The sequence below is a fragment of the Colossoma macropomum genome, unplaced genomic scaffold (genome assembly GCF_904425465.1).
Source record: "Colossoma macropomum unplaced genomic scaffold, Colossoma_macropomum, whole genome shotgun sequence".
Classification (NCBI taxonomy): Eukaryota; Metazoa; Chordata; class Actinopteri; order Characiformes; family Serrasalmidae; genus Colossoma; species Colossoma macropomum.
Window position 1 is genome coordinate 20,974,591 of NW_023494785.1, and position 23,611 is coordinate 20,998,201.

Below are 23,611 nucleotides of genomic sequence, written 5' to 3' on the forward strand. Positions count from 1 at the left end.
TGGAGCAACATCTGTCCAAACTTCATGGATGAGTTGCTATAGGAATATGAGAAGGCCAAAAGCCTGTTCTACTTGAACCTGTTTAACTACATCAAATATCCATGTTGCATTTTATCCCCACGTTACTTTGTGCTCCACTGTCCCCTACCTTGCATCTACATTTACAGCTCTACTTATCATATAGGTGCACTTTGTAGTTCTATAATTGCAGACTGTAGTCCATCTGCTTCTCTGCATACTTGTTAGCCCCCTTTTACCCTGTTCTTCAAAGGTCAGGACCACCACAGAGCAGGTGTTAGTTGGGTGATCATTCTCAGAACTGCAGAGACACTGATGTGGTGGTGGCGTGTTAATGTGTGTGTTTACTTGGTACAAGTGGATCAGACACAGCAGTGCTGCTGGAGTTTTTGAACACTGTGTCCACTCACTGTCCACTCTATTAGACACTCCTCATTGTTGGTCCACCTTGTTGATGTAAAGTCAGAGATGAGCAGAGATGAAACTGTGCATCTGTTGCTGCACAGTTTGTGTTGATCATCCTCTAGTCCTCCATCAGTGGTCAGTTTCTGTGTCTGATCTTCTCTGTGTAGGACACACACACATTAACATACCACTACCATGTCAATGTCACTGCAGTGCTGAGAATGACCCATCACCCACAAAACACCTAGATGGACTACAGCCTGTAATTGTAGAAATACAAAGTGCACCTATATGGCAAATAGACCTGTTAAAATGCACAGAGACAATGTTTTTGTTGTTAAAAGGACCATATGTAACTTCAGTGTTTATGAGTCCTCACCATGACATGAGTGATGAAGTGATGATGCTGCTTCTGCAGTTCTGTGTTTTTGTTACCCTCAGTTATGCAGTATTCCCATTCAGCTCCTCTGCGTCCACTTTCAATTGAGTACAGACCAACAATTCAAATCACCATGGTGACTGTAACTAGGTGACATGGGGGCAGCCTGCAATGGCGTCAAAGAGAAATGAGAACAGTCCGGGCACGTTTCAGACCCCCACACCACGGCTTCCAGTCACGCACTCTCATAATAGCCATGGGAAAAAAAAGCTGTCAAAACATGCTGAGGCAATAGGCGGTAGAGCTAGACATACTTACCATCAGCCCTGAGTGCTTCTCTTTGCAGTGTTGTAATGTTTTCTGTTCAGTATCATTAGAAACACTGGTCTTCAAACTGTGATTCCATTTATCATTCTTTTAATGTGACGTTTACCATCTTTAACAAGAAAAAAAAAGTGTATTTGCTTTGCTTGAAGTTTGCAAATAATGAAATCCATGCATAGTCAGAATGTATGCAACAATATAAAGTGTTCCTCTTATGCATTCTTCTTATACATTTTCTCTCCCCTTACATCACCCATGGGTCGCCCACTCTCAAAGTATGATTCAGTCAGTTTCCACCCTGAAAACTGTGGGTTGGCCAAACATAAGCCACAGGCTGATAAAAATGTTTCATGTGGCTGAAGGCAAAAGCTGTGCTGAGTCAAGACAGGAAAGCAGAAAGAGTTATGACCCTTTAAAAAGAATACCTTGTATTTGACAAGCTTCTCCTCACTAGCCCACTGCTCTGAACTGGGACTTGCGTGGGTGGGTTTCAGAGGTGGGACACTAAAATAGGAGGTCTCAAGGGTGTTGTGCATTAAAGAAGTGTTGCAGTAATGCTTGACTCAGTGGAGTAGGCCTGTTTAATTATAGAAGTGTAATTGTAGTGAAACACAATATTATACAGCACCGATAATTGTGCTGCAATTAAGATGAAATCATTCCTTGTGTATCCTGCACTAATGCTTACTGATATGGAACCACTTATCATTATCTGTTATCAGTTTGTGTCTTTAGTCCATTTATGCATTAATGAAAATATTCTTTCTAGATTTCTATGTCTTTTTATTTTTTGTTATTAATGAAATTATTTTAAACCATTCTTCGTGATATAGGCCTTGTCAGAAGAAAAACAGCACAAATAACATTTTTTATAACTGTATTATTAATAAATATATTGTATGCCAAATGGGCATGTGAAAAGGCTCTCGGGAGGCGCTGCACTCACGATAGGAGAGACTTTAATGTTCGTTGTATAGGTTGCTGGATCTTCTTTAGCATGTGTTTACATGTTGGTTGTGCTATTTTGTGCTGGGCTATGAGGTAGTTAGGTGGATTAAGGGTCCACCATGAAGGACAGCTGTATGGTTAGAGGTGACCTGTCTGCCCGGCATGTAAGCTAGTGCTGAGCAGTGGTTCTCTTTTGCTGCCTGTTCAATAAAAGAGCATTCTCAATTAAAGTGCAACACAACTTCTTCTTTGCTGGTACTACAATATGTGTTCAGTTAATAAATGTGTTATAAATAGTCTATAATATAAAGATGCCGCTGAACTAATTAAATGTATATATGATAGAAGGTGGGCATTACTTCTTTGCTAATATGGGCCTTGTGGGTAGGAAATTTATAATATCTATTCAGATTAAATTACTCACTGTGTATCCTGGACTACTGCTTATAAGGCACCACTTTCCATTACATGCCATCAGTTCTGGCCTTTAGTCCAGTTATATTATTTTGGAACTTATTCTAACCTATTCTAACTCACGTAAACCCTTTTTCATTTTGAAAAATCAAACATATTACTATTATGCTTAATAAATGCATTTGTTTACCAACATGTTTTTGAGATTTTGTACATAAATGAACAAATTGTTTCTGTTTTTGGGAAAAGTTGGAGAGTTCTCTCATTTCCAATGAAAGACAAAAGGCCTGAACACGAGTTAGACAGAGGCGGGCCTTGGTGTTTTATTGGCTGAGCCGCCACAGAAAGACGGACCTTCGCTTTCACTGGCTTTCCCGTTCGTGGGGGGCGGGTATTCGTGTCTGATTGGCTGCGTCGGACTGCCATTCACCGTTCGTGCGTCATTTCCGTTGTCAGGTGGTGCTGCTATGGAAAGATGTGATCAGTCCGACGGGACGAGGCTCTTCTGCGCGGCGACGCTTTGCTTTTCCAACACCCAAACAAACTCGCCTTTTCACCCACACACCGCTTCGTGGCGGGGGAATAGCCGTTTATGCGCCACTCCTGAGAAGAAAGCTGGGCAGAGATGTCGGCGGTTTTGTAGACGGCAGAGGAGGATTCCCCCCCGGCGGTTTTAGCTCGAGGTGAGTGAGTTATTAAATGGCCCGTCAGTCCACCGAGAGAGAGGCGGCCAGCTGAACGAGCTAACGATAACGACAAACCCAGCCGTAACTAGATACACATACAGCTACCGCCTCCATAAGCTTCACTTTGCATGGGGAACTTCGTGCCTTGATAATGTTAGTCGTGGTGAACACTGTTATCAGCTCTATCGACCAACACAAGTTTAGCTCAAAAAACTGTCAGCTGAAAACGCTGTGGCTAGTTAGCTAACTAACTAGCCTAGTGCTCAAAACACACCAGCGCAGTTTGTTTTGGAGTCCCAGCTTCGTTTATTTCACTGACCTGTCACATTTTACACCCAACAATAAGCAAACATTTAGGGCGCTTAATCGTATAACGTTAGCCGAGCGAGGCTTTTTCCTGTGATCAAACTTAGGACTAGCCTAAGCGGTGGCCCAGTCTTCCTGTGACTGTGACTGATAACCCAACGTTAACGCTTTCCTTACCGCTAACATTAAGTAACAATGAGTAACATTAGCTAAGTGCCTGAGTGAGTTAGCTGGAGGAGATAGCTAACCTAGATAGGTTAACTTAGTCAGCAGAAGCTGTCACCCCAATAGCGTTAGCGATGCTTTGTGCAGGGGGACGGTGGGTTTTAACGTTAGATACACTTGTCACTGTACACCTAGTGGTGATTTAGCGACCATGTCTGTCAATGCTTAGTCAGGAAATCTTTAAAGCTTTTACAAATTATTAGCGTTCGTGTATTAGTACGTTAACGTGCCTTGCCGCGATTGCCCACATTGCTACAACGTGTGCATCTGAATTTAGCTCCCTCGGTACTGAGACGGGTATTATGTTCCAAAGCCATTGGGCTCAGATAAATTACATCATTTCACCACAGCAGCAAACTTACGTCATGATAAAAGCAAACCTAAGAAAAGAAAGAACAATCTAAAATTATTTCATGTATTTCATTGTCCGTCCGTACAACCGTTCCCTTGTCCCGTTTTGGCCCACTGAGCGCACAGCTGGAAGCCTTGGGAGGCGGAACACATTGTACCTGAATTTTAGGTCTTATGAATGAACGTTGATAACAGCAATTTAGCGCTTCCCAGACATATGTAAGGAAAATATCCGACCCAGGAGCAAATGCTAAACTCTGCACAAAGTCACATCAAAGTGGATTGAAAGAAATATTGAATCCTAGCTTTGAATATAAGGTATGGACTGCAAGAAATGATGCAGCCTGTGTCCTGCTTTCAACGAGAGCCTTTCATTTTTCTTTGTACTTCATGTAAATTCCTGGTCACATTTAGGAGTGACCTACCTTGCTAGATAAATGCATGGGCATGGTGTCGTTGTGCAAAGCTATCAAGAAAAAAAAATCTGTTAATACATCTCAAAGGGTGATGACCATGTGATCATGTCTGTCACTGATGTCTGTCGCATTGTCAACAGTCTGGAGCTTGAGGAGAAAAAGAATCCCTGTCGAAAGTGAGAATTTATGTACAATCGCAGCCAAATGAACTCCTACTCCCTCCAGACAAGCTGTGTTCAGCTGCAGAATAGCATCAAATGATTTTTTTTATGCTTATTCTTGTGATTTCAGAGGTACAAAACATGAATCCTGACAATACCCAATGCCTTGAATGCCCCAGTTACCTTGTTATGCTATATCTGAATGTTAACTGGTCTAAATTTGAAATGTGGGATGGTGTTACATTGCTATTTTTTGCCTGCCTCTCTGGTGTTTATTTTTAGAATACCTCAGAAGGTGGGCATATTTCATAGGATAACTGCTCTTATTGTGATTTTGCTTGTTTAGACCAATCTAGAAATGACTGGAGATTTTTTTTATTTTTACTGGCCAAAGCTCTGCAAATGGACTCTCACTTCCCACATTATAGGACTATTTCTTGCTGACTGTTATGCTTGTTCTGGTATCAAGATATTTCTTGTTTCTGACAAATCATAAGGCAAGTGAGAACCTGGGAGCTTCTCTGTGAATCACACTGTGTTAGTGTTGGGCATGTACTTCCTTCTTACAGGAACCAGAGTGTTTCATCAAATTAGAGGAACCAATTTCCTGGCAAAATAAACAAGCAACGTTCCCCTGCTAAAACTGGCTCTAGGTGTTTACACTGCAGTTAAGCAAGTCCTAAGATACCAGTTTGAATGCTGGTTTTATTTTCTATTTATTTATTTTAAGCATTACTGTAATGTTAAATGCTTGAGGGTTTTCTGGGTTTTTGTTTGTGAATATTACAAAACATCTGTCTTGTGCCATGCAGATTTGCAGATAAACTTACAAGATTAAGAGCAGAAGGATTAAAAATGAGGGAGAAAAGGATGAATTAAAACAGCAGAGTTCACCATGGAGCCATGGTCTATTTTTGTAGACTTGATCTTCCTTTGGTGTGCATGTGCGTGTGTGTGTATGGAGGCCCATCTGTTGTGCATGCAGACTCTGTGCAGTCTGCACATTTGCTGATTTTGAATGGACTGATGCCCACTGTGTCCATGCATAGCTTATGCATGTGTTCCCATTTGTGTTGGTGAGATCACATCAGGAGAATTCACACCAGCAACCGTCCCCTATTGATGCAAATGGACCTGTGATGCCCTGCCATTCATTCAGGGCTAGTGCTGTTGGCAAATCTTCTGATTGCTGTAAAGAGGTGGGGAGGGGTTATCTCTTACTGACACCAACCCCCATCCCCCACATAAATGTCTTTCCTCCCTCCCTGTGACTCACTCTTTGCTGCCAGTCTACTGGAAGCCATCAGTAGTGGTGGACTGGATGTTTTCTTTCAAGATTTGGAATGTGATGAGCCAGTTTGTCAGAGATCTAGTTGCTGCAGTGTTGTGAAGGTGCTTATAGAGTGTGTTTAGAAGTTCATTTCATTATTTATCCACCCAATGCATGTATTTTATTTATTTATTTTTTGATGTAAAGTTGCTACTCTTCAGACACTTGCAAAATCTATCCCCTTTTGGCATTTGATTGTATCTGCTTTTGGTGTTCCTTTACAGATCTACAGAATGTCTAAGCGCTGTGCTTCTGAGAGAGGGGCAGGGGAGTCATCCGGCAGGGCCAGCAAGCTCCTTTGTCCTGGGATATCTGGCAACAATGCTAAGAGAGCTGGCCCCTTTGTTTTAGGTAGGAAACCTGAGAATATTGGGTGCAAAATCTGATTGTCTGATCTGTGTTTAATGGTGCACAAAAATTATATTCTATTACTCAGCTAAGAATGTTTCATGATCTTTACAACTTAAGTTACTCAATGCTGACTTTAGCAAGGTGATACTTTGCACTTGAATTGACTTTACCTTGTACTCAGAGCTGTTAGAAATAGCTCTGTGTTAATGGAGAGCACTGTAATAAGTGTGTTTACATTTGGAGGGAAATTGCATCCTAGGGCGCAAACTGTACCTTTTGGTCCAACAACAGCTGTTCACTTCCTCCATCTTCCTCTGTTCACCAGGGCCCCGACTGGGGAACTCTCCCGTGCAGAGCATAGTGCAGTGTTTGGCCAGGAGAGATGGAACAGATGATTTCTACCAGCTAAAAGTAAGTTAGCCTACCTTTTTTCTATCTTAAAAAAAATCTAAATTGGCATGTGATCTTTCCAGGGCACAGAGATAAAACAAAAGCCCCAGTGTCTCTTACTCATTGCGAACCTTTGACCTTCCTTAACAGGCCTCTTCCATATTGTTCATTTACGACCTTATACAAGAGATTTGCCTAATCTGGAGACATCTGACCACTGCGAGCAATTCACTTACTTTATGAGGGGCTATTGGATAATGAGTCTAAGAAACTTTTGTTTGAGCAAGAATTTAATTTAGAGATGCCAACCAAGGATTTGAAAATTGTACCCCCTTTCTGCTGTAGAGAGCTCAATGTGTGTCAGTTCTTTGTCCCAGCTGTATCTGTCTGTGCTGAATGAAGGGTGGGCGTATCTGCCTTCTTCTCACTAGAAGCTTTTATCAGGTCATCTGTGTTGTCTCAAGATCAAGAATTGGCCTACTTTGTCACCCCTGGAAAGATAAGGAAGCTGAGATGCTCAAGATGTTTTAACGCATAATCTGTTGGGGTCATGCCCTCTGAGCTGTAGTCTCTTCCTTAGATTCTGACCCTAGAGGAGCGAGTGGACGCAGCCGGGGAGACGCAAGAGGAGAGGCAAGGCAAGATGCTGCTGCACACCGAGTACTCGTTGCTGTCTCTGCTCCATAACCAGGATGGAGTGGTGCACCATCATGGCCTCTTTCAGGTAGAAGCAAAGCAAATGTAACAAAAACATACATTTTAAAGGGCTTACTAGGAAAATATACTTGGACTTGCTCCACATTCTGAGGTGATAATCTCTTGGATTTACCTGCCTCATCATGAGCTGTCTTTTTGTATTTTTTCCCTACAGTTTCCTTTTTGCAACTGTTGGGATTAGATTTAGCACATTCTGCAAAGTCTTCTTTGACAACTCCTGTGTAATTTTTTTTTTTTAGTGTAAACATTTCTACAAGAACATTTTGCTGCACAGCTCAAAGTGACTCATCAGTTAGTTTAGTTTATGTTTGAGCCAGGCATTCTTCTCCCACTCTCTCATCTGCCTCACTGCCATTGCCGCTCCTCCTCCTCTCTCAGCAGAGCAGAGCAGGGATTCACAATTGCATGGCTGAACTGCGGGCACCATTCATTCAAGCATGCACTATTGATTGGGTTATTATAGCTCCTCTCCAGAGGGGGCTGTAAACTATGGATCACTTCTGTAAGCCTGCAGAGGCACAATCGTCTCTCAGCCCATCCACATGCTAACCATGCTAGCAGCCAGAGTCTAGCCATATTTGAACCCTAGAGAGACTGTATCTTTCATGCTGTTATGAATATTCCATAGTCCCAGGAAGAATTAGTAGTGTCTCATTATTTAGATGGTTTGTACCTATCTGTGCCTCTGTACCAGTGCTTTCCCTAATAACCCCTCTCTGGTTCTCAGGATCGCTCCTATGAGATTGTGGAGGACATGGAAGCCAATAAGGTGAGGAAGATGAAGAAACGGATCTGTCTGGTGCTGGATTGCCTATGCGCTCATGACTTTAGTGACAAAACAGTTGACCTCATCAACTTGCAACACTACGTCATCAAGGAGAAGAGGCTGAGTGAGCGCGAGGCCATTGTCATCTTCTACGACGTAGTGCGAGTGGTGGAGGCACTACATAAGGTGAGCAGTGGTTTATAGATGCCCATAACAAAGTATGGATGACCTTAAATGGACCTTGAATGAATGAGTGAATGAATGAATGAATGAATGAACAGTTTTGGGTAGAATTGGTCATATGTGTTATCTGTTAAATCACAAAAAATTTAAAGATAAAGTGCACATCTCCAGACACTTTTTAAAATGTTGCTTCTCTCTCTACAGAAGAACATTGTGCACCGAGACTTGAAGCTTGGAAACATGGTGCTTAACAAAAGGTAGGACCTCACCCCACTGATTTCTTTTCCTCTTTTACCTGCTGTGCTAGAGGAGCTGAAGGCTGCTGTCTGACATTCATTTGGCCTTCAGGCAGCACCAAGGCAGGTGCTTATTCACCAAGAAAAGCCTGGCCTTGTTGACCCGCCCCAAGCGCTGGAGAATAAGCATATGATTCAGCCCTGTGGTTGGAGTTTGGGAAGCAGGAGAGGGAGCCTCTTCCAGTGAAAATAAGTCAGTGCGGAACGTGCCCTTGCTTTGTTCTCTGGAAGGGGGAGAGAGTTGGGGGGGGGTGATTGCACATGGAGGCAGGGGTATTTCAGGTCAGTGAGTGCAGTGATTTGGATAGTTACTGCAGAATTCCAAACTCTGTGTGTGTTGTGTATGTAAGACAACCCTTTTTTTTTTTAACTCTGACAGTTTTATTTTTTCACTTGCAGTTTTATTTACTAAATTCCTCTTTACTAGATTAATTATATATGGCAGTTTGAGTTGAAAGTTCAGTGAACCGTTTGATTTTTATGCAACACTGGTTGCTGGGAAAGGCTTAAATTAATGTGCTGTACACTGAATAATGAAAAATCCTGAGTTGTAGCTGCTCACATTTGCAAGCATGTGTTGCTTGTGTCTGGGTTGGAACCACATGAGGCTCACACTAATACTCAATCAGTCTAATCTTGGAACTCACCCTGCCGCACCATGTGAGCTTGACAGCATGCTCACATGGTGGAGCTGAATGAGTTTCGACTGTCTCCCAGCAACCCCAACTTACCTCAGCTTGCTGAACAATTAGAGTTGACTGCAAGCCTTTCATGGCTTGAGCATTTGGACTATCCATACACATAGGGCACGTTTTAGAGGCTTTGCTGTTGATGTGGTGTGTCTTTGTGTGGAGTAAACTGTGTAATGTATAGATGTAAAATGCAGCACGGTTCTTGCAGAATTCTTGGCTAGTTTTGGCCCATGTATGCAATAACACATTTGCGATTGGTGGCTTTTCAGCAAAGGCTGAAATAATCACTTAGAAGCAGCACATGAAAATTAGTAAATATATGGGTAATGTTTAATTCTAATACATACACACAGAAGCTTACATGTAGTCTCCTATAGTGATGAGAAGGAGGGCTCTGGTCTGACTGGCTCATTGGAGCAGGAGAGTAGAACACTCTGTCCCAGCTGGAGACAATACAGCGCGCTGCCAAAGGATCCATAGCTCAGAGCTGAGTCACACACGCACACACGTCACCCTGGCAGGGCTCTCCCTCTGCAGTTTTTCCACATACCTCTCTTGCCCTTTCGTCTTTTCAACCTGTTCCTTCTGCTGATTCCAGAAAGTGTGCTTACTGAGCGCTAGGAAAGGAGCTAAGGATGTAACAACTTTGGGTTCATTTGGATAAATCTCTGGCTCTTGATGATGACTGTACATGCAGGCAGCTTTATAACAGATTCTTTCAGATGATGTAATTCCCTGATTGTCTACAATATTCAGATTAAAGAACATTTCACCGAGGAGTGATTGAGATCTTGGTAATGCGGTGTGTGAACGAACTAAAAGAAATGGCTGTGTTTGAATATTTTGGATAGGGTAAGCTGGTCTGAGTCGAGTAGAGGTTGGTGTGCTTAACAAAAGGATCCGTTGGTGCTAAGTTGTTATGCTACTTTGTAGCAAATTAGTTTTGCTAATAAATCATGACATAAAATTAGTCCTGAGACTTTTCGAAAAATCAGACGAAATTAGATTGGTGGTTCAATAGTTAAGTGGTTATTTGAGCATAAATATCCAGCTGAACTGATGTTTGAGAGTCCTGTATAGTGTAAACCAGGGGTCTTGAGTCTTATCTGCAAAGGGTCTGTGAGGCTGCAGGTTTGCATCCTGCCAGGAGGAGCACAACTTGTGTAAGCCATCAGTTGTTTGAAGACTGAGACCAACTGATTAAACATGGGGAGTCAAATGTACTTAAACAGCCCTTAATGGGTAAGACTGATGAAGCAAGTTCAAATTAGATGGGGTTCCTGAGGAAGTTTCAGCTTCCCAAACCTAACAAATGGTTTCTCTGTTAAAGCAAATTTGGATATTCAGGCTATGGTTAATCTCTTTGCACATGCACAAGACAGCATGATATTTATGACCAGCAACCAATCGACATGAAGAAAATAAAGCATTTACAGCGGTAAGACAGCAGTGCTGTCACAACTGCTCCTGTATTAATACTTAGTGGAGTAATAACTGCTTTATATTCTTATTACATGTGTAGGATGATTTGCTTCCTCTGCTAAATACCTGATATTCTTCATATGATTTATACAATTAAATGGCAAGAAGAAAAAAAAAGTGACTGGAGGGGTTAGAAATCACAAAGTTAAGCTGTGCAGCAAGTTGCCATGGTGATGTAGCCTGGTAAAATGTGATTCACTGTGGTGAATCCAGAGCTACATTGAATAAATCCAGAACTACATTGAATAAAGCTTAAAGTTGGCTAAAATCCTGCTTTGTGAGGCAGGTCACTGGTGTAGATCATCAGCTTCTTGCTTTTTGTGTTTGTCATAGAGCTGACCTTATTGTTTTCACACTCGCCCAAAATCTCACGTTTCTATGATGGTGTTGCACAGCTGATGCTGTGTTTGAGGAGCACTCTAATCAAATATATGCTTTGTCAAATAAAAAAAAATGATAAATACAGCTGTAGCTCCAGAGTTTGCTTGGACTGGTCAGTTCAACACCTAAACAAAAGGTTAACAAGTGCTGAGTGGGGTCAGTATTGTGAGAAGCACAGCTCCCTGATGTACTGAAGATTCACTCACACCTTTCAAACAGCTGCCTCCGCCCATTCGCACCTTTCACGTCCTGCCGAGTACACACACTTTCCCTGTCACTGGGGTTCCTTAGTGCCACTACAACAAAAGCACCACAGTAGTCCAAAGTGTGTCTGCATCTGTGCATTCATCGCTCACTGGAACTTCAGGTAGCAAAGCAAAGAGCAAGAGAGGTCTTCTTATGCAAGTGCCTGTGTGTTTTGATACTTCTCAAGACAAAATGGCCTGATTTTGTAGGAAAACAGAGCTATCCTACAATGCCAGGACCAGCAAAATGGTCCTTTCTACAGAAGCTGTTTCACTTTTTAAAACTGAAACTTCATTCTTTTTGGTTACTGAGGTTCAGGTTAGGTTTGGGGTTAGTCTTAGAAAATACTTTGTCCGTATACAATACTGTGTAAAAGTTGCCCTTCATTTATTTTATTTCCAGTCAGAACCACCATTAAGTACAAATGATGATTTTTCAAAAATCTAAATCGTCAAAAGTCAGATATTTAACAGAAAATTACATAGAAGCCTGTACAACTAAATATTTCATCAGTTTTTTTCAGTAGTTCCACCCTTTTATCACAGCTTCCATTCTCGCCTTTCACTTTTTCAAAAAAAAAAAAAAATCTGCAAATACAAAATCAGAAGTCAAAGTCCAGTTTTAGAAGTTGGTTGCATTTTCTGCTTCTCATGATCCATGAAGTAATGCCAAATACAAGAGTGGAGCTTGATTTTCTTCTTTCTTGCAAAGATGAAGCTTTAAGTACTGTTTGTTGATGTTGACAGGTTTGGTGGTCTACCAGGCGTTGCACAGTTATTAGGACTCCATATCTTTTAATAATTCTTTGAACTCCAGTTTTGAAAACTTTAGTTTTCCCCACCTCTTTTTCCTTTGACAATGACCTTAGTTAACAAGTGGACCTCCTTAGAAATCTCTCCTGAAAACAAGATTAACTTGTACTTAATGGCTGTTTTAACTGGGAATTGAATAGATGAGTATGTGTGAGTGTGCCATGTATGACCCACATCCTGACGTTGTGTAAAAAAAAAAACCTGTGGGTGTGTGAGTGACAAAGAGAGAGAAGTCGTCTTGTAATAAATGCACACATTCCTCATCTTCCCAGAGTGACAGTGAAGTGCTTCTGTTCTCTATTGCTTTAAACCTAGTTCCTGTTTTGGTGAGTGTTGCTTAAACGGAGGAACTCCATTTATTGAAATGTTGCATGAAAGTCCTGTGTTGCTGTCAAATGAAGGCAGCTGTGTCAGGATTTCAGCCCTAAGACTTCCCCCTTACATTTAAATTTTTTAGCTTTTCCCAGTAGTGGGGATATTTTTAGCTGCAGGGAGAGGCAAGAATTCTTCCGGTTTCCCTCGTGTGTACGGGAAGTGGAGATGAAGTGCTGTGAGTTAGCATCCTGAGGGACACTTGTGAGGAGAGCAAGTTTTATCAGCTTGGGAGCTGCAGCTAAAGCTGGGTAACTTAAGCCAGACGTTAAGCCTTTCCAAGAGGAGACATTTGTAATGGATGTTCCTCCCTTTGCGCTTAAGTTATCTGGCTAACTGAGATCCTGCTTTGGGAAACAGCTCTTAGCAGTGGGGTCTAAACACATGTGGCTCTGTTGTATTGAAATCCAAAGAGAACAGACTGGCACCACACACGCACACTTCCGTTTACACTCTATAAACAGCCAGTTTGCATTTAAATTGATAGGAAACTCTCCCAGGAAAGCAGAGGACTTGTGGAACAGCCCTAATTGTAACCTTGCATGCTTGTGAGTCACTGTCAGAGTGTGAAAGTGAGAGAGATTTGGAGAAGCAGTGGAAAAGAGGATGTGACTGAGAGAATGGTTTCATGAGTAAAGCTTCGGTGATGAGCCACTACAGCTGTGTTTTTGGCAAAGCTGTGCCCATTGGATGTCTCTTCCATAGCAACACTGTCTGCTGAGGAGTTTGCTCCATGCACATTGGCTTTTATGAGCAACGGTTATTGTGCCTCGCAATGTAAAATAGCTCTGATCACTCCTCTTTACTGTGAAAGGTTAGTCATCCGTGTGCTTGCGCTAAGCCACAGGTTGACTCACTTGTTTGTCAAAGTACAGCCTCTGTGTGTACTGTCATGTTTAGTTCTGTTCTCAGTAAAGGCAGGGCATTGCAATTTCTACTGCACTCCATGGCTCTCTGCCACCCACAACAGTTGTGATGACACAGATGAAAATATCAGACATGTTCATGCACATACCAACAGAGCTCATCTAACAACAGTGGGGAAGTTTCAGGAAGTCGTTGGGTGCATGCAGCCCCCCCCCTCACACTCTGTCCTCTGCTTTTTAACTTGTAAATAGAGTTTTAGAAAATGCTTTAGACTCACAGCATCCAGCCAAACACAAAGATTTTGAATGGAAGTTACTAAAATATTGGAGTTGGAGATGGCAGGAGGTAGGAGAGTGAGCCAGCAACCAGAGGTTTGCGGGTCAAATCCCAAGACTGACTGGCTGTTCCCGATAGCCCCAGGCAGCGCTGTTTTTTTAGCAACGCTGTGCTGCTCCAAAACTGGGCATACTTCATCAGCAAAATGACAAAGTATAGGAACAATGAAGTATAACATGACAACCCAGCTAGGCTTTAGTCTACTCCATCCAAAATAGAAAACTTTTGGTGCTAGCATATTTTTCATCTGGTTGTTGAGCGTGTTCGCAAAGCTGTGCATTTCTATGTTGCAGGACTCATCGGATCACGATCACCAACTTCTGCCTGGGTAAACATTTGGTGAGTGAAGAAGATCTACTGAAGGACCAGAGAGGCAGCCCAGCCTATATCAGCCCCGACGTCCTGAGCGGTGAGATGTTATGGATGCATTGTGTGTTTGTGTGTGAAAGAGAGAGAGAGAGAGAGAGAGAGCACATGAACGAGCGAGAGAGAGAGGCTATGACTCACCTTCCATGTCACCACTGTAATCAAAACTCATAAACTCAACCACCCACGCTGCACTGATCACGACAGCAGACAGTCAAACGGCAGGAATGACTGAGGGTTAGGTCTACTAAGGTAGATTATTACCTGTGTAGTGTGCCACAGGTCTTCTGTATGTCTAATTGAATAAATTCTGAATGTACTGTGATTGGTAATAAGACGTCTTGCTGACAGTAACATTTCTGCCCCTGTGCTTCCATTCTGTGACTAAATAGAATCAGGCCTGCTTTTGAATTAACGTGGTTTTAGCTTGTGTTTTACATGGAATTTTGCACAAACACCACCTCCTTAGATCTCTGTTAATCATGATGGCAGTCATGGTTCTGCTTTTCCAGGTAGATTTAGAGGCCAGTTATTTTTTTTGGTATATGTGGTTGGTGAGGACTGGTTGAGTATTTGTTTGTTCTCCTCCGTTCTCATAAAAACAAAGGGAACTCGGACGTAGATCAGCGAAACGTGACAATAGAACAATGAAGCACTGCCTGAATGAGTCATCAGCATGAGTCACACCAAGGGAAACTACTCCTCCTTCCTTCCCTCTCTTTCTCTCTCTGTCTTTCACTCCTTCTTTTCTTCTCTTTTCTGTCTGTGTCTTTTTATTCTTCTTTCTTTCTTCTATGTTTCTTGTCTTCCCATTCTTCTTTTCTTTCTATTTTGGTTTCTGCTTTTAATATTCATGGAGCAGAGAAGTGCAGATGCCTTGTGCATATGCAATTCAGGCAGACACAGTGAAGCTTCAGCACAGTCACATATCTGCTGTACAGGACATGTAGAAGGTGTCAGTTCTGGAGCTGTCATTATCAGTGACTCATGAGCTTTTCTGTGAGCTTGTTTTAATTAGCTATTTATGGCCATGAGCAGAAATTCACAGAGCGTTAAGGTTATTTGTCTGCTGGGAAGATATTTTATAACCTGAGTTTCCACAAACAGAACATTATTGCCTTACTTCTTCATTTGAATGACTGTGATGTTGAGCAGTGTTTGATATATTGGACACTAATATGAGAGTTGGAAGTTTTGGTGAAAGGTTGGACTGCACTGCAGTAGTTAAAAATATAGCTCTCAGTATTTTCAGTTTTTGATAATAAATGAAGAGATATGAAGATATGATACATTACTTAGAAAATCTCCAAAACATGTCTGTCTACTGAGGGTGTTTAAACTTCTGTATATAATTATATCTTAATATTTATGCATTCTTTCTGAAATAGCTTAAGAGTGATTCCTCCCCCCCGAAGTGTTATCCACTGTACTATACAACAGCTTTAATTGTTGCATTATCGTTTGATGTTTCAATTATGTGGATGAGACTCATACTTGTGAGACAGGGAGGGATCACATGAATGCCAGGGTGCTAAGGAACTGTCATTGTCATTCCTTCTCACCACAGACGTGTTGAGTGAGCAGTGTAATATAGTTTCTCCAAGACACGGTTCTACTTTTTATTGCAGAAGAGCATCAGACAGTGTGTGTATTGTGTACACTGAATGTGCATAATGAGGAGTATTAAGATCCCTCTGTGATATTTATTATGTTGTCTAATGTTGTCTCGCCAAAAAAATTTGCAAAAAAATGTAAATATTCGATACGACGCTCAGCCCTATGCTAAGATTTATCTTCATTTCTTATCCTCATTGTAAGGTTTTGGTCAGTGAGAATATTACCCACTGGGGATAATATTTGAAGGCACTGGGTTTGTAGGTTCACTGGCTTACAGAGTTTATTGCTTTGTTGCAGGTCGGCCATACCGTGGAAAGCCCAGTGATATGTGGGCTCTTGGTGTGGTACTGTTCACCATGCTCTATGGCCAGTTCCCCTTCTACGACAGCATACCTCAAGAGCTTTTCCGCAAGATCAAAGCTGCAGAGTACTCTATCCCAGAGTGAGTGATGCACACGTTTCTGCTTGTGTTACCTTTCTCTCATAAATCAACTTTAAGAGATAAAAAAAAAATGTCTGTATTTGTGTTGGAAGCAGCAAAGGCATACTGTGTTCATGCAGTGTTTTCTGTCATTTTAATTAAGCATTTTGGTGGGCATGATCATGTTTATTCTGGTGTTCTGATGTTCTGTGTGTACACTCACGTGCAGGGATGGGCGGGTGTCTGAGAACACAGTGTGTTTGATCCGTAAGCTGTTAGTGCTGGATCCCCAGCAAAGGCTGACTGCAGCAGAGGTTCTGGAGTCTCTCAGTGGAATCATCGCCTCCTGGTGAGTCCCAGCTCAGTGCTTCCTACCTGCACTTTGCTGAACTGAAGTTTTGTTCCTTCAGTATTACCTCACTGGGTTGCATAACTTCAGTGGGATTTAGAGCAATAGCAGTTCCCCCTCCCAGAATACAACTCAGGAAGTTCAGTATTCAGTAACCTGTTGAAAGTTTGTCTGTATGACCTCATGAACAGTGATTCATAGATATATGGTCATCAGTCTCTGACCTCTGTTTCATAGGCAATCTGTCTCATCAGTGAGCGGCCCCCTGCAGGTGGTGCCAGACATAGACGACCAGCTCAACCAGCCAGAGCATCTGCAGGAGGTCAGTACTTGTTTTTTCTTAAACATTAGAATATTACAAAATTAAAGTTCTGCTCAGAGCATGAATCACTGTTGCTTTTGTATCGGATTCTTGTAAATGTGGATATTTTACTGATCAGCTGATTGTGAAGCATAGTTGTACACTCTTTGAAATCACAGTTCAAAGTCATCCATAATATGAGACCAATCTTGTTGCAGATATGGTGGTTCTTGTTCTTCCTGTTCTTGTTCTTGTTCTTCTTGTTTTTCTTCTTCTTAATAATCAGCAGAAAGTATTAAAACAGGGGTGCTCAGTCTTGGTCCTGGAGATCTGCTGCCCTGATGGTTTAGTTCCAACCCTAATCTAACACACCTGATCCAGATCATATAGGCCTTTAGGAGCATTTGCCTAATAGGTACTCTCCTGGGTGGTAGATCTCCAGGACCAGGATTGGGCACCCCTGTTTTAGAAGTTTGAAGATTAAAAATAAACAAATAAATAAGACAAAAAAAAAGAGTTTTGACAAGTAAAAGAAAGAATAACTATTTAGGATTCTACACTGTTTTCTGGTCGCTATTCAAATTAAGCACATTTGTGACACTGATCATATCAAGGCCTTTGAATAAAAGTTTATTGATTTTATTTATGTATTTGACATACTCATCCGAGCAAAGCATGCCAGCTCAAGATTCAACTTTTGTTAATAATATTATGCGTAATGATATATACATTTTTTTTTAATAGAAAATTAGAAAAGATTGCCGAATGCTGTAGGAAACTGAAACTGTCTGGAATGAAAAACATAGGTGTAGATGATTCCGTAATAATTGAGGAACCAGTAGATTATCAAATGTTGTTAACAGAAAATAAATATCCAAAATGCCTCATAATTGAAAAGCAGTGATACAATCTTAAAGCAGATAACCTGCAAAGAATTTGTTGATAATTGATAGTTACACTATTATCGAATATTTAATCATTTCATGACTTGAGATATTTACTAAAGCAACCAAAAAAAAAAAACTTTTATTGTTTAGTGTACAACACTTCAAACACTATTTAAAGCATATTACAACTGCTTCCTAATGCCATGGTGAACAGTAGATTTACCTGTGAAAATGTAGTAATGTTTTCTTTGTGTGTGTAGCTGTATGAGTGAATTCAGCTCTCTCTCTCACTGCGCTTTTCAGGTGAAGGTGACGGAGGAGTCGTCGCAGTACGAGTTTGAAAACTACATGCGCCAGCAGCTGCTGCTGGCCGAGGAGAAGAACACTATCCACGAGGCCAAGAGCTTCCTGAGCAAGAGGCCCTTTGGCAATGTACCGCCAGTGAGGCGCCTGGGCCACGACGCTCAGCCCGTCAGCCCGCTGGACGCAGCCATACTGGCCCAGCGCTTCCTCAGGAAGTAGCACCATGGCAACGCCTGCGGCCAGGAGCAGGTCACTGTGAGCGGGATGCCCCATGGAACCGGCTTCGTGTGTGGCTGTGTGTGTTTGTGTGTTTTTGAGAGTGTTTGGGTGGGAAGACAGTGCGTCAAGCATATAATTTTTTTTAATTATTTTATTATTATTTTTTTTTAAAATCCCTTTGGTTCCTTTGACTGGCCGAGGAACCGGACTCTGGCTTGAGCAGCACACAGAAACTGTGGGGCTTAGACCCCTAACATATGCCCGCTCCCTCTCACTCTGACGGACATTATCAGCAATACCGGAACTGAATCATGTAGCAAATGGGCACACACAGACACACACATACATACATCTCTCATTCTCCTTTTCTACTCTCTCAGCACTTTCCATGGGAACATCTCAGATCACCGGACCTCCATCTCTCCTTCTGCCCGTCTCTCCCTTTTCCCCTTAAATCAGACCCATCCGCGTTGGTCCCATCTGCATCCACGACTGCCAATCTACCTCTTACGGTCTCTCTGTTTCTGTCTGTCAGTCCGTTCAGAACTATGCTCTCGGATTTATTTTTTTTATTATTATTATTATTTTTTTTTTTTTGAAAACAAGTATCCAAATATGGGGGTAGTGCCACAAGCACAGGCTTAAGAGCATTATTATTTTGGTGTGGAACTCTTTTGGCGTGTCAAAACCAGCGATTAGTTTTGCCTCACAATCTGAATAAGCTTTTTTTTTCTCCACTTAGAAAAAGTAGCATTTTACATAATGTTCTGTTTTTTTTTCATTGAAGATTAATTTGCTCAGTCTTGCCAGCTGTAACCTCAGTTATGAAATCGTGCTATAACGCAAGGTCTCTGTATTCCTTCCTCCCTTGATTGGGCATTCACAGGCAGCTAGTGTTGTACAGCTCAAAGTCTAGATGCCAAGAATGGGATGGAAAGAGTCACTTAAGTCACCTCTTTACATCCTGCAGCCCAGTGAGGTACGATATGCTCTCCATGAATTTTATTTTATTTTTTTTGGTAATTTGCATCTAATCCCACATGGACATTTCTTTTATACACATTTTCCCCCAACCATCAAATAATACATGCCTTCTGGTGCTGTTCTTAGTATAACAGGTTATGGTGCTGGTAGTGCAGCATGCTGAGGGTTTGGGTCATTTGGGTCAGCGCTGTGAGGAGATCGGGGAGCTGAAGGTGAGCTGAGGCCATCAGGAAGCAGGAAGGCTTAGGCTGCAGTCACGCAGAAGTGTAAGCTTCATTAAGCCCTGTAAGCGCCTCCCTTAAGCTCTCTGCCGCTCCCGTAGTGACCAAGGCCAGCCTCACAGGCTGCTGTGGCTTTGAAGAGCCGTCACCTCTTTGAAGTGCATCTCCTGCAACAAGTTCACGGTTCTATTGTGTTTATTAAGCAGAGAGATCATGGCTGCCCTTCAGGCCAGGGTACTGGGGAACGACTACTAAGAACTAAACGTAGGATGCAAACCCGAAGTAGTCAGCATTGGCTAGGAATGTATAACCAACCCTAATCCTCGCCTTCCATTCTTTTAATGCCATTTTCTTTATGTATCATGCATAAAAAAATGAGCATAATCCTCTTAATACAGTGGTCTCCTCAGTGTGTATTTTCTCCATCACTGTTGATGAGAATGTTGCAGGATATAAGTATTTACAATCTTGTTTGGACTGTTTTCCAATCCCATTAAGCTACTTTTACAAATCATAGCCACTGAATATCTTGCCTTAGATTGAGAGATTGTCATTTCAGCAGTGAGCAGTGAAAATGTATCCTTGATGCTCCAGTATATCTTAGTAAACAGGTGGTGAACGTGACTTAGTTTGTGAGGTCCTGGCTGGTTCCACTAATATGTTTTAAGGAAAAACAAATCCAGTACTGTACTGGTCTCTGAGCTTCTCACCACAGTTCTAATTATGTTATTTCTGTTCTTAGCTTTTCAAGGCTGAAGCAGTTCTACAGGCAGCATGAATGAATCTGCTTGGCTTTTCTTGTTTTATTCCTTTCCATGGGTGTTCATTTTTATTTATTCGCTATGTATAAATGAACTTGCTTTCATCTGTTATTTTGAACTCCCCCTGTCCTCTTAAGGTGTGAAGTATCATGAGATCATCGCATAATCTGACTCTAAAGCGTTGCTGTGATCTTTCTTTTTTCCCCAGTAATCCCCAGTAAAGGTTTTTATTTCCCTTTTCTTTCTTTTCTTTTAAAATCTTGAGTAATTGTTGCCACAATCCTGATGGTTTATTAAGCTAATAACGAGACTGACTTTGCATAGCTCTATTTTTACGCAAACTAAATTATAGCACACATTAGAATGACATTTAGAAACGATGTAGAGTTTATCCTGCAAGTTTGATACAACACCGCACTCTGGCCAGTGTGTAAATACCATCTTGATGGCGAGTTGTGTCCGTAGTACCAAAAAAAAAAAAAAAAACAGTAGGCTGCCATTCTGCAGAGTTACACCAATGCTTTAACACGAGATGAGTACTTGTCAAAGTGAGTTTGCCTGCCACCATTGAAAGCATTAGTCTACTCCCACCTCAATGTGAATATTTTAGGGTATAAAGCAGTATTGTAGATGGCATGCATGCCAGAGAGAGAGAGAGAGAGAGAGAAAGAGAGAGAGAGGGAGTTTGTGTGCGAGAATTATCTGCGGGGCAAATGTAAGCACCAGATCCCTCTTCTCTCAAATTAAAAAAACATGAGCGCCCCATCATCCATTAGCAGCAGGGCAAAGTAGTGATCCCTCAGCGCCATCTTCTCATCGTAAATCTGTAGGTTTACAATGTAACTGTCGATGGTGTGCTTGTATAGTTGGTACCCTAATCTAGAGGAGCTACGTTTAGGTCATTATTGCTGTTAAATGAATGCCCGCCCTATTTAAGTGTCTGAACAGAATCGCTCCCCGCCTAGACAGTTTTCTGTAGCGCCCTTGGCATCAGATGGCCAAGCTGTACTTGCAGCATGAGAAGTGTTTGTTGTTGAGCTATGTTGTTTATACATTTAAAAGAAACTAATGCATGACTCAGACTTGCGAGATGTGCCACAAGATCTCTGCAATTAGCATACCAGATCGTTTGGATGGTAGTGGGTGTTTTCAAAAGTGAAATTCATATTCCAATTGCAAATACACTAAAAAAGAGAAGACTCATCTCAGCAGTGATAAATTGGGAGGATTCGTTTTGAGGTTTCAGAGCAGTTTTTGTTTGGAAGATTTGATTTTTCTCGTCCTGTCGTATAAGCATTTGCATATTTTACTAACTGGAAACTTAAATTGGTGTAGAATGAGATGATGGTAAAATTAGTTCAAAGCCTAAAAGTTTGGTGTTGTAAGCTGCTTGGATGGATAGATATTAAAGAAGAAACTGGGAAAATGTACAGAGATAAAAACAAATTTGTATAAAAGACATATTTTTGTACTTCATAAAATCTCTACATGCATGTCAGCAATAAACTTTGATATGGAAAATCCTGGTTTATGTCTTTATTTACTTGGGTTTGCACATTGGTATTCATGCACATTTACTCAGTAATTCCCATTGCTTTCATTCTCCAAAGAGCTGGAGAGGAGCTTTTCTTAAAAGACAACAGTAGCCATGACAACATTCAAAGGAGTAAAACTATCTGTTATTTTTCTCTCTCTCTCTCTTTCTCTCTCTCGCTCAAATGTTTCTGATTTCTACATAAGTATTTGAGAGAGAGCTATACTAGGTTCAAACTAGGTTACCTGGCTGAGAATTTTTCAGCGCTGGTCAGTGTCCATGCTGTTGAATGACCAATGAACATTAAAACCATGCAGTGCTAAACTAATTGAGAGCTGAAGTGTTCATAACATAATGATGGCAGAGCTTATTTTACTGGTCTTCATCTAACAAGGAATTTCTCACTTTGTGTTGCTAATTTATTCTCTATGTAAGCAGTATATTGCTTGGGTCAGTAGTGAGGGAAGGGGAAGTATCACACGCTTGTGTGCAGTGGATTTTAAAGTGAATACTGCCCTCTAGTGGAGTAATAATGACAGTGCCTTCATCAGTATAGGCACAATAATGACAATGTTATTACATTGGTTTAAACAATCAATCAATAAATAATACGAAAACACAATACAATGCAGTAGTAGCACTTATAGTTGACTGGGGCAGAAAATTTACTAAATTCCACTGGCAGTGGAAGTTGTCTGTGGAGATTGCAAGGCTATATGCTTAATTTTATCCACCTGTTAGCAATGGATGTGGCTGAAACTCCCAAACTCAATATTTCAGAGGGGTGTCCACATTCTTTTGGCCATTTATTGTATTTAGGACTTTGGGAACTCCCAGTATTATACTGCATGCATTATATTTTACATGCAATGGTATTTACAGTTATAAGATATGAATAAAAGTGAAAAATAATGATGTACTTATTAAAAATAAGAAAAAAAGAAAAAAGAGCTAATGAGAAGAGTTAATGCTTATGAGTCAAAGGAAAAGTCTTATGTTTTTCCTCAAACCTATAATTTTCTAAAAAAACAAAGTTTTCAAAATGTAAAAATAAATGTATAATTTGTGTTTGTGGGGACGAGGAATTCCGTACCCACTGAGACAGCGTGAGGCCAACTATACTCTCATGGACTTCCGGACACGGATGAGTGGAGATCAAACTTGTTAGCTGGTATTCTGACTGCAATAGATTCACCTGTGTTTCTGAGAGGAGGAAAGCTGAAAATGATGAAGTACAGAAACGCACAACATTCAGACAGATCCAGGCAAGACTTGGTTTCTTGCCTTATCAAAACTGGGATTGGGAACGACTGCCTTAACCCCTTAAAATTCCCAATGTTTTATTACACACTTCTATAACCTAAGAATAGCTCCATTAGTTTGCACTGAAGTCCCTGTACTTACTGAATAATAAGCCTTACTATGAAATAAACCTGGATTGTTGAGGGATTAAACACATCTAAGCAACAGCTGATTAAGATCACATACATTACATGCACACAAGGCACCCATATGTGCTGTAATGGCAAAACTGAGGTCCGCAAACAAATTCCTCCACATTGTTTGTGACTGAAATATTTGGTCCTTTGTTCTTATCCCCAGCATGTTCAGAGAGTTTATGGCATTTTCAAACACTAAAACACATTTCTAAAAAAATAAATCAATTTTGCTCAATGCTGGTGACCAAATCAAGTTCAATGTAACAAATAAGAACCACAAAATGCTGAAGTGCATTTTTTTTATATAAGGAGCGCCTACACAGTAAAATGTGGGCTTATGCTTGAATAAAGTACT

General features: G+C 41.2%; 1 protein-coding gene across 1 annotated transcript; it reads left to right on the forward strand.

Moving 5' to 3' along the window:
- Positions 1-2,930: 2,930 nt before the first annotated feature.
- On the forward strand, positions 2,931-21,807 carry stk40 (serine/threonine kinase 40). Its single transcript, XM_036586748.1, has 11 exons — positions 2,931-3,171; positions 6,188-6,314; positions 6,640-6,725; positions 7,285-7,428; positions 8,149-8,373; positions 8,575-8,627; positions 14,148-14,263; positions 16,135-16,279; positions 16,488-16,607; positions 16,845-16,929; positions 18,099-21,807. Exons 2-11 carry the CDS (start codon positions 6,197-6,199, stop codon positions 18,315-18,317), a joined length of 1,311 nt encoding a protein of 436 aa, XP_036442641.1. The 5' UTR covers positions 2,931-3,171; positions 6,188-6,196; the 3' UTR covers positions 18,318-21,807.
- The last annotated feature ends 1,804 nt before the right edge of the window (positions 21,808-23,611 follow it).

Excerpts from the sequence above, each read along its gene's own strand:
- stk40 (XM_036586748.1), top strand. The coding sequence starts at position 6,197 with ATGTCTAAGCGCTGTGCTTCTGAGAGAGGGGCAGGGGAGTCATCCGGC. Across the intron at positions 8,628-14,147 it reads AACATGGTGCTTAACAAAAG|GACTCATCGGATCACGATCA; the intron begins GTAGGACCTCAC and ends TCTATGTTGCAG. Across the intron at positions 16,930-18,098 it reads AGCCAGAGCATCTGCAGGAG|GTGAAGGTGACGGAGGAGTC; the intron begins GTCAGTACTTGT and ends TGCGCTTTTCAG.